The sequence below is a fragment of the Octodon degus genome, unplaced genomic scaffold (genome assembly GCF_000260255.1).
Source record: "Octodon degus isolate 3935 unplaced genomic scaffold, OctDeg1.0 scaffold00111, whole genome shotgun sequence".
Classification (NCBI taxonomy): domain Eukaryota; kingdom Metazoa; phylum Chordata; class Mammalia; order Rodentia; family Octodontidae; genus Octodon; species Octodon degus.
This window is the reverse complement of record NW_004524687.1, coordinates 3684898-3695107: the sequence shown is the minus strand read 5'-3', so window position 1 is coordinate 3695107 and position 10210 is coordinate 3684898. Positions and strand designations below refer to the sequence as shown.

General features: G+C 40.5%; 1 protein-coding gene across 1 annotated transcript in view; it reads right to left on the bottom strand.

The window, feature by feature from the left end:
* Cenpj (centromere protein J) overlaps nucleotides 1–10210 on the bottom strand; it is a 65879-nt gene that overhangs the window by 41202 nt on the left and 14467 nt on the right. Inside the window, exons 2-4 of the mRNA XM_023699169.1 lie at nucleotides 8976–9488; nucleotides 7482–7605; nucleotides 1677–1970 (exon numbers count right to left, since the gene is read on the bottom strand). Coding sequence (XP_023554937.1) covers nucleotides 1677–1970; nucleotides 7482–7605; nucleotides 8976–9419 — 862 coding nt within the window. The 5' untranslated portion in view covers nucleotides 9420–9488. The remainder of the gene's footprint in view (nucleotides 1–1676; nucleotides 1971–7481; nucleotides 7606–8975; nucleotides 9489–10210) is intronic.

Here is a 10210-nt window from a genome sequence, read left to right as displayed (position 1 = left end):
TTTGTTTGTTTGTTTGTTTGTTTTTGGTGTACCAGGGATTGAACTCAGGACCCTGAGCTTGCCAGGCAGGCAAGGGATCAGGGTTTAATCCATGGTCCCACTTGCAGCACTGGCCCTGCCCCCGGGCGCACTGAGCCAACAACAAAGTCCAGGCATGGTGGCACACACCTGTAATCCTAGTTCAGGAGAGGCTGAAAACAGGAGGATCATTACAAGTCCAAACTGTGTAGTGAGTCACTATACCAAATACATAAATAGTATTATACAAAACATAAGAATTTTACATACTGGGCCACGGAGATGGCTCAGTAGAATAAGCGCTTCCCTGGCAAGCACAAGGGCCTGAATTCAACCCCCGGTTCTGCCAAAAAAAAAAAAAAAAAAAAAAGAATTTTCCATAGTGAGTGAGAAAAGAACAAAATATTATATGACATGACTACAACAATATCAAGGAAGGGGAAGAGAAAAAGGAAGCAGGACTGAGACTTAAAATAATTTTTTTCTTTTTGAGACAGGGTCTCACTATGCAGTTCAGGCTGGCCTTGAGCTCACTTTGGAACTCAGGCAGGTCTCAAACTTACGACGATCCTCCTGCCTTAGCCTCCAGAGAATGCACCACCATGCCCAGGTAAAAAAACAAACAAAAAACAAATTTATAAAGACTAGATAGCCAGAATGGTGGTATGTGTCCATTGTCGCAAGTTGTCAGGAGGCTGAAGTCCAAGATCACTTGGACCCAGAGTTTGAAGCCAGCCCTAGGAACAAGTAAAACTCTACCTCAATAAAAATAACAACAGAGACTAGAGCACTGCAGATGTAGCTCATTGGTCAAGCACTTGCCCAGCACATGTGAAATCTCAGGTTAGATCCCCAACACCCTCCACCAAAAAAAAAAAAAAAAAAGACTAAACAAAAACACACCAGAAACACCAAAAAAGCTCCTTCAGTTTATATTATCTAGTACTAAGTGCCAGTGCTCTACCTGGACTGTGCTGGATACCAGGAATACCAAGGTACAAGGAAGATAACCCTCATCTCTGATGAATTGTAACTTCCACCACAACCTCTCTCACCTGTTATACCACAGTCCTCCCCACCACCACATATGTTTTTATCAACCTCAAACTATTTCTAAGCTCTCAAAGAAAAATGGTACAGTATATGGGTAATGTGCTGCCTCCCTTTTTAGAAAACATGCTACCTGGGGAGTTGGCTCAGTGGAATAAGCACTTCCCTGGCAAGCACAAGGGCCTGAGTTCAATCCCCAGTTCTGAAAAAAAAAAAAAAAAAGAAAAAGAAAACATGCTACCTGAAGTCAGCATGACCATCCATCACAACTGTTACTGAAACATCAAGGGGGCCTGCCCACTAGCTCAGTTGTTTAAGTACCTGTTTAAACAAAGCAGTCAGGCTCAGGAAGCTGTGGTTCAATCCCCAGATCCTCAAGTCAAACCAGACCTGCCCTGAAGGCATCCTGAGCCCGCCAAAAAAAAAAAGGAAAGAAACATCAAATGTGACCTCAGCCATGGTTTCAATCCAAGCTCAGTGGCTGTGTGGCACGTAAGACCTTGAATGCAGCCAAAGGAGGATTGCAAAAACACAGAAAGACCAGCTCCTGTCTTATAATAGCTTGTAGTTAGTGAAGAACAGAAGAAAAAAAAACGCCAGGAACTCACCTGTAGGATTTTCTTCTTTCAAATCATATTTTTTCACAATTGCTTCCTGGTATTGTGATTCATAAAATAAATTGGGTGAAGCCCTTTTTGTTGAAGTTAGAACAAAATCATGATGAGATTCTCTACAGTTATTGTTGTTCTGTTCATCAGATAAAATGCTGGAAGCATGCAGCTTCTCCTGGGTTTGATTTGGGTAGACACATGACGGCAGGAAGGGTGTGGCTTTCTCTCCAGCTGGTATACTTCCAGGAGATCTGAACTTCTGACTCTGATCATCAAGCAATGAGGTAAAACCTTACAATTAAGAAAATCAGGGGCTGGTGAGATGGCTCAGTGGTCTAAAGCACCTACTTAGAACAAGCTTAGCAAAGCACAGGGACCACGGTTCAATCCCCCAGCACCACATGCCAGCCAGCCCCGCCCCCTGGTGGGCTGAGCTGGCCACACACACACACATAAATAAAAATTAAAAAAATAAAATAAAGCGCTACCATCTTTAAAAAAAAAAAAAAAAAAGAAAAGAAAATCAACAAAACTGAGGTCTTCCTATAATATTCTCTTCTGCCACGTAGCGACTTCCACCCCACAAAGTACTCCCAAAAATGGCAGAAGTATTTTTGTCCATGTTAAGTAGTGATTAAGAAAATCCAGACATTTTGAAATTTAAAAAATGAATTTAAGTTTGCATTAAGGGTCCATTATGCTCCACTTTCTATAGTGTGTACACAGTAGAGGTACAGCACACCGAAGTCAAAAAGGCATCATTTCTGTCCTGTGAGGATGACATTTACAGCCATCAACTCTATAGTCCTTGATACACAGCTCCACTGGGAGGAAATGCAGTTATCCATACAATCAAACTATTCCCCAAAGACCAATAACTAACTGCCTACAAAAGTATCACCCCCTGTAGATTACCTTTAAAATCATGGAACCCTTACGTGACAGGATTATGAGTAAATATTAAGTTTCTAATTTCCTGTTACATTCCATCTATCTTGTTTCTTAAGTGTCTGCATTTCAATTAATCAGGTATACAGGTATATTGCTATACACTTCTAAGCGATACCTTGCAGAGGCATCCCAACTACTCTGCCTGCTGTGCCAGCCCCTAAAATCCTGCCAGCCCTCAGCTCCCCAGGATAGCTTTGACTAAATCCGGAATAGAAGACACAATGAAAAGTTTTATACACCTTCCACTGCCAGTTATCACTTCTCTCCTCCACCTTCTTTCTGCCCACAAGTTAAAATCAGATGATGAATGTAATCACTGTATACTGCAAACAAATACTAATAAAAACAAAAATTAGAGCCAGGGATATAGCTCAGTAGCAGAGTGCCTATCTAGCAAGCACAAGATCCTGATGCCTGGTAAAAATAAATAAATAAATAAATTTAAAAATAACAAAAATTTAAAAAGTAGCATCAGGTAAGTTCTTATTGAATGTAAGTTTCAACCTTCCTTCCTTGGGCTGGTGAGATGACTCAGTGGTCTAGAGCACCTACTTGGAACAAGCTTGGCAAAGCACAGGGACCGGGGTTCAGTCCCCCAGCACCACATGCCAGCCAGCCCCACCCCCTGGTAGGCTGAGCTGGCCACCCACCCACACACACACAAACAAATAAATATATAAATAAAAACCTTCCTTCCTTAACTTCCCCAGTCTAAATATTTGTGACCAATGCACATCCAGCTTCAGCCTGAAGAGATCTTTGATAAACAACCTAGAGTAGTGGTTCTCAAAGTATAGCCTTAAAACCCCTGAAGAGGGCTGGTGAGATGGCTCAGTGGTCTAAAGCACCTACTTAGAACAAGCTAAACTAATCAAAGCACAGGGACTGCGGTTCAATCCCCCAGCACCACATGCCAGTCAGCCCCGCCCCCTGGTGGGCTGAGCTGGCCACACACACACAAAATAAATAAGTAAATAAACAAATAAATAAAATTAAAAAAAAAAAACCCTGAAGAAATTGCCTCCCAATGTATCTACTAGGTCAAAATTACTTTCATAAAATACATGCTGATGGTGTACAGGCAAAGCAGAAAATTCCTGGTACCTTAGTAATAGCGATTCTACTTGTTACCTGCATACACTCACAGTGAAGAAAAAATAGGTTGGGGATATAGCTCAGCAACACTTGTCTCCCTGGCAAGCACAAAGTCCTAAATTTGATCCTCAGAACAAAAAAAAAAAAAAAAAAAAAAAAAAAAAATTGAGGGCTTGCCAAATAGCTCAGCAGATTAAAGCATCTGCAAGCAGGAGCAGGGACCAGGGGTTCAATACCCAGGCCTGCCCTGCCAATCTCACCTATAGGGCACGCTAAGACCTCAACTGAGACTGGGTGTAGCGGCTCATGCCTGTTATCCCAGCTCTTGGGGGCTATACACAGGCAGATCACTACAAGTCCAACCTAGTAGTGAGACTCTGAATACCCTATAGACGCTTCCCTAAAATAAAAAAAAAAATTAAAGTTTGGCAAGGCAAGGTGGCCTGTGCCTATAATCCCAGCAACTTGGGAGGCCAAGCTAGGAGGATTCCAAGCTCAAGATCTATTTTTTATTTATTTTGCAGAACTGGGGATTGAACTCAGGCCCTTGCACTTGCCAGGGAAGCGCTTATTCCACTGAGCCATCTCCCCGGCCCCCCAAGCTCAAGATCAACCTAAACAATTCAGCAAGACCCTATCTCAAAATAAAATTTAAAAAGGTCAGGGTGCATTTCAGTGGTAAAGTGCTTGCTTAATGTGCATTAAGTCCTTGGTTCAATCCCAGCCTAGAAAAAAAAAGTTAAGAATATCTTAATGATATAGCAAAAGTTACCTTAGTAAATCTCAATCCTTAGCCAGGTCTAGAGGCACACACCTATAATGCCAGCACTTAGGAGGCTGAGCCAGAAGAATTACCACAAGTTCAACCAATTGTACTATACAGTGAGACCCTCACTTAAAACCAAAAGGAGATCTCAACCCTTGGGCACATGTCTTGTGAGGTGTAGTTGTATCACTCAGTTACTGACTCAACTACCCACTTCTTCAAGGAATATCATTTTCAGTTAAAAGAATCAATGACACACAAATTGATTATTTTAACTTTGGTGTTTGATGGATATTTTCTCAAACACATAACAAGTAAAACATTTACTTCAAGGAAATTAACAGCATTTGTTACCAATGATAAAATTTGACCTTTCAAATAAATATTAGGATTCTGAAAAATATAACTAATACTTTGAGCTTCATGGATTTACATTATTTCAAGACTTCAAGATAAGAATGGTTTTGATATTAAAGAGTATAATTTTGTAGACTGTTTAATAAATTGTTCACTCTTTGAAGAACTTTACGATTCAGTGAATCATTAATTTCCAGTGATCACTGTGAACTATGGTGTACCTCAATAGCAGAGAACTTGCCTGACTTGTACAGAACCTAGATTCTATTTGTATTCTCAAAGCTAAAAACAAAGAAAAATTTTGAACCATTTTCAAATCACATGTCATTCCTGTCTTCCCTGATAAGCACTTGATGCTTCCTGTTAACCAATGTAGTATATGACAGAAGACTGCCATGTCCTACCCCAGCCAACATTTTAGGTCTGGTTCTTCAGTTGAGCAAAGTAGCTTTTTATCTTTATGTCCTTAAAGTTTCTATTTATCAAGCAATGTTTATATACCAGTAGCTCTAAGCCAAATGTGACTTGAAAGAGAAAAGACAAAACCTTGATAAATAAGTGTGCAAAGTGACCTGGACATGAGAAGGGTGGTGGCAAGAGTGGTGTGAGATGTTTAGTTTGGAAAGTAAAGCAAATGTGTGCCAGAGAGACGGCTCAGCAGAATAAGCCTTTGCCCAAGGGCCTGAGTTCAATACCCAGTTCTGCAAACAACAACAACAACAAAAGAGTAGAGCAAATGCATCTTAAAACAGTTGAATTATTCAGTTTCCTTATGGAATGTGTAAAAAAATAAATGAAGAATCCACTTAGGATGTAGGCCACATAACAAGACAGATGTGGAAAGTGAAGCATGTCTATTTGCAGCCACTCTCCCCCTCAGGTCTGCAGTGACCTTAGATGCTCACAGGAGCGTGAAGCCTTCTGTGAACTGTGCATGTGAGGAAGAAGACACCCAGCTTCTCATGAGAATCTAATCCTGAAGCCATTCCATCTTATCCTTCCCTCCACTCTTTTGGCCAAAAAGATTGGAGCCTGTTGATCTAAACAACAGCCTGATGCTAGAAATAGAACTATAGTAATAATAGGATAGTGGATCCCAAAATCACTAATATGCTAAGAGAAGTAGTCCTATTCAGTTATTGAACAGTTTGTTGTAGGACACTGTTTAAGTATCAGGAATCCTTAGCCCTCTTAAAAATTATTGAAGACACCAAAGAACTTCTGTGGCAGGAGCTGTATTTATCAGTAAGTTATTGTAGTAGAAATTAAAAGGCATTTAAAAACTTAGTAGTGAGGCTGGCCAAATAAATAGCTCAGCAGATTAAGGAGCCTGAAAGCAGGCGCAGGGGCCAGAGATTTGATCCCCAGGCCTGCAGTGCCAGCCCTGCCCCTGGGGCACACTGAGACTGCAGTTGAGACTGGGCAGCATGACACATGCCTGTAATCCCAGCTCTTGGGAGACTGTAAACAGGTGGATTTAAAAAAAAAAAAAAAAACAGGCGGATCACTACAAGTCTGATCTAGTAGTAAGATCCTGAATACCCCATAGACCCTTCCCTAAAATACAAAAAATAAAAATAAAAACTCAATAGAGGGTTGGAGAGATAGCTCAGCAGTCTAAGTGCCTGCCTAACAAGCACAAGATTCCAAATTCAATCCCTGATACCATATGCCAGGCCAGCCCCAAAACTGGGCATGGTGACATATCTGTAATCCTAGCATTAGGGAGCCTCACACAAGAGGATCACTACTAATCTGAAGCTACACAATGAGACCCTGTACTAAATAAATTTTTTAAAAACCTCAGTAGAAATAGTATACCAACTGCATTTATCATAAGATTTTTAACAAAAACTCTTTCCTAATGAAAAAAAAAAAAAAAAAGCCGTGGAGATAGCTCAGTAGAATAAGCACTTGCCTGGCAAGCACAAGGGCCTGAGTTCAATACCAGGTTCCACCAAAAAAAAAAAAAAAAGGAAGAAAGGGATTACTTTTTTTTTTTGGTACCAGGAATTGAACACATGACCTCATGCTTGCCAGTCAGGACAGGTGCTGTGCCACTGAACTACATCCTCAGCCCTAGACATTTTTTATTTTGTTATCATTTTTAGCCAGGGCCTTGCTATGTAGTTCAGGCTGGCCTTAAGCTCAATTTGTAGCTCAGGCTGGTCTTGAACTCAAAACAATCCTCCTACCTCAGCCTCCTGAGTGTTAGGATTCAGATGTGCACTACCATGCACAGCCTTCGATCTAGAATTTTAGAGTTTTTTGAGATAGGATTTCACCATGTAGTCCAGACTGCCCCTGAACTATTTGGCCCAGACTGGGTTCCAACTTGCAGTGAATCATCCTGGCTCAGTCTCCCAAGTGCTGGGAATACAGGAGTGTGCCATGCAGCCTGGCTTTTGTTGATAACAAATGCTACCTGAAGGCAAAGCTCAGGCCCTGGCACACACTCAACTCCCATAAGTCTGAGTCATTTTATACCATGACAGTTTCATACTCATGTGACTAGCCCTGAAGATACTGGAATTTGCCGAATACAATATAGAAATGGTAAAACAGCAGACCACTAAAAGTACATATATAACTCTCTCTTACACTAACCTAAGGGCCCAGTAAGCAAAACATACCTGGAAGCACATGCTGCCCACACACCATAGTAAGCAGCTTCTCTTGCTCTTCCATGAGCCTCTGCAGTTGCTCTAACTGTTGCCTCTTCAGTTGTTCCTGCTTCTTCTGTTGTACTTCTTTCAGCTTTTCAAATATAAAATTAAATTTATTAAACTACCTTTATACTTCTTCAGGGATCTTTGCTCCTTACATTTACCTTAACCCCTCCATTTCCCCTCTTTTTTTTTTTTTTTTTTTTTTTTTTGTTTTTTTTTTTTTTTTTTTTTTTTTGTGGTACTGGGGATTGAACTCAGAACCCTGCACTTTTAGGGTAAATCCATTTCCCCTCTTGTATCTTCCATATGAAGAGTTCATGAGAGGAATCCCTCAGCAACTAAATCTACCACCAAATCCCTACAATCCAATTCCTTTTGAGGTAATATCAGCTGCCTCAACTAGAAACAGAAAGTCATATGAATCCTTTGTTTTACAAAAGGGTGGATATAAAGACATCATCAACTTTTTTCTCCTGTTAAGCATCTCAGTTTTGTTTTGTTTTTTAATTTTGCTTTTTTTATTTATTTACGTGTGTGTGGCCAGCTCAGCCCACCAGGGGGCGGGGCTGGCTGGCATGTAGTGCTGGGGGATTGAACCGCGGTCCCTGTGCTTTGCTAAGCTTGTTCCAAGTGGGTGCTTTAGACCACTGAGCCATCTCACCAGCCCCTCAGTTTTGTTTTGTTTTGGGTTTTGGTTTTTTTTTGGCAGAACCGGGGATTGAACTCAGGCCCTTGCACTTGTCAGGGATGTGCTTATTCTACTGAGCCATCTCCCCGGCCCCACTGCATCTCAGTTTTTATCAAATGAGACAATAACTTAAAGACATGAAGTCGGGGCCAGGGAGATGGCTCAGTGGAATAAGTGCTTCCTTGGCAAGCGCAAGGGCCTGAGTTCAATTCCCGGTTCCGCAAAAAAAAAAAAAAAAAAAAAAAAAGTATAAATTATTGTAATTGTCCTTAAAGACATGAAGTCATCTTAAATGTTATAGTTATATCTTATATATTAAACACATTTTAGGGAGCCGGGGAGATAAGCACTTCCCTGGCAAGCGCAAGGGCCTGTGTTCAATCCCCAGTTCTGCGCAAAAAAACAAAAACAAAAAAAGCCATAGAACCGGGGAGATGGCTCAGTGGAATAAGCGCTTCCCTGACAAGCGTAAGGACCTGAGTTTGATCCCCGGTTCCACAAAAAAATAAAACCTAAAAAACAACAACAACAACAAAAAAACAAAAACACATTTTAATGCTTCACATAGAAAACAAAATCTGTTGTTTTGAGGCTTTTAGAGTAAAGGAGAGAGGGGCTGGAGAGATGGCTCAGTGGTCTAAAGCACCTACTTCGAACAAACTAAGCAAAAGTATTATAGAGTAAAGGAGAGAAACAGAGTCTGAAATAGGAGACTTCAATCCCATAGTATCTTCAATCATGCTAATATATAAGACCAAATCCTACAGTACCTGTTCAAGCTTTGTAAAAAGTGGGTCTTTATAAGACACTTCTTTGAAATCACTATCAAGACTGGGCATAAAGTCACTTTTGTTGTCTCTCTGATCTCCAGGAGTAACCTGACATTCCACTATTTGTGGTCTCTTTTTAATTAAAGGCAACTCTGTACAGACTTCCGATTTTTCTGACTGCAATTTATGAGGACCAAGGGAGTCTAACTTCTGTTCTTCATGAAGTGTATCTTCTTCACTAATAAAGCTGAAACTATTTGAAAATTGTGTAGCTTTAACAGGAAAGCTATTAGAAGTATTTGTAGCTGCTTGCTTCTCTTCATCTGCTTCCAAAATAGGAAATCCACGATTTACTATGACCCCAGCACGAGAATGATTGCTCATCCATTGGGTTAGGAAGTTCTGTCCACTGTTTAGTTCTGAAGAGGTTGGCATCAGAAACATTGTAGTCAGATGACATCCATATATATTTAAAATTGTGGAAAAGCCAAAAGAGCTATTGATTTCCAACACCTATACACAAAAATAACAATAAAAAGTATTAGTTAGATAGTCTAATTAGATGTTCTAGCCAAAACTAGCCCAATCTCAACCCAAAACAAAAATTTCATCAATACTAAACACACAGCATGCCTGTAATCTCAGCACTTGGGAGGCTGAGGCAGGAGGATTGCTCTGAGATTGAAGCCAATGAGGACTGTGCAATAAATGCAAGGCCACCTGAACTACATAATGAGTCCCATGTTATAAAACAAAAATCAAAAAAAATAAATATACAAGACTTTAACCAGCAAAGCAGTTGTGTATTAATTAAATAGCTGGTTTTTTTTTTTTTTTTTGGTCATAAAAGTATCTAAAGTGAGTGATCAAAAACCTGAGATCTCTTCTGATCTTTTTTTCCTTCTGATATAATCATTCACTTATTAATGATATATAAGAGCTGGATCAATTGAGCTAAAACTATGGGATCTAAGACACCTTCCAATTTAATTAAATAAAAACAAAACAAAACAAAAAAAAGCCCTACAGGCACTGGTGAAATAGCCCAGCAGCCTAAGCACCTGCCTGGCAAGTGCAAGGACCTGAGTTCGATCCCTGGTACTGCATGCTACGCCAGCCCCAGAACCCCACCCTCACTCCCACCCCTGAAACTGGATGTGATGGTACATGTCTGTAATCCCACTGCTGAGGACGCTGAGGCAAGAGGATCACTGAGCACAAGCTGTGAGTTGCAG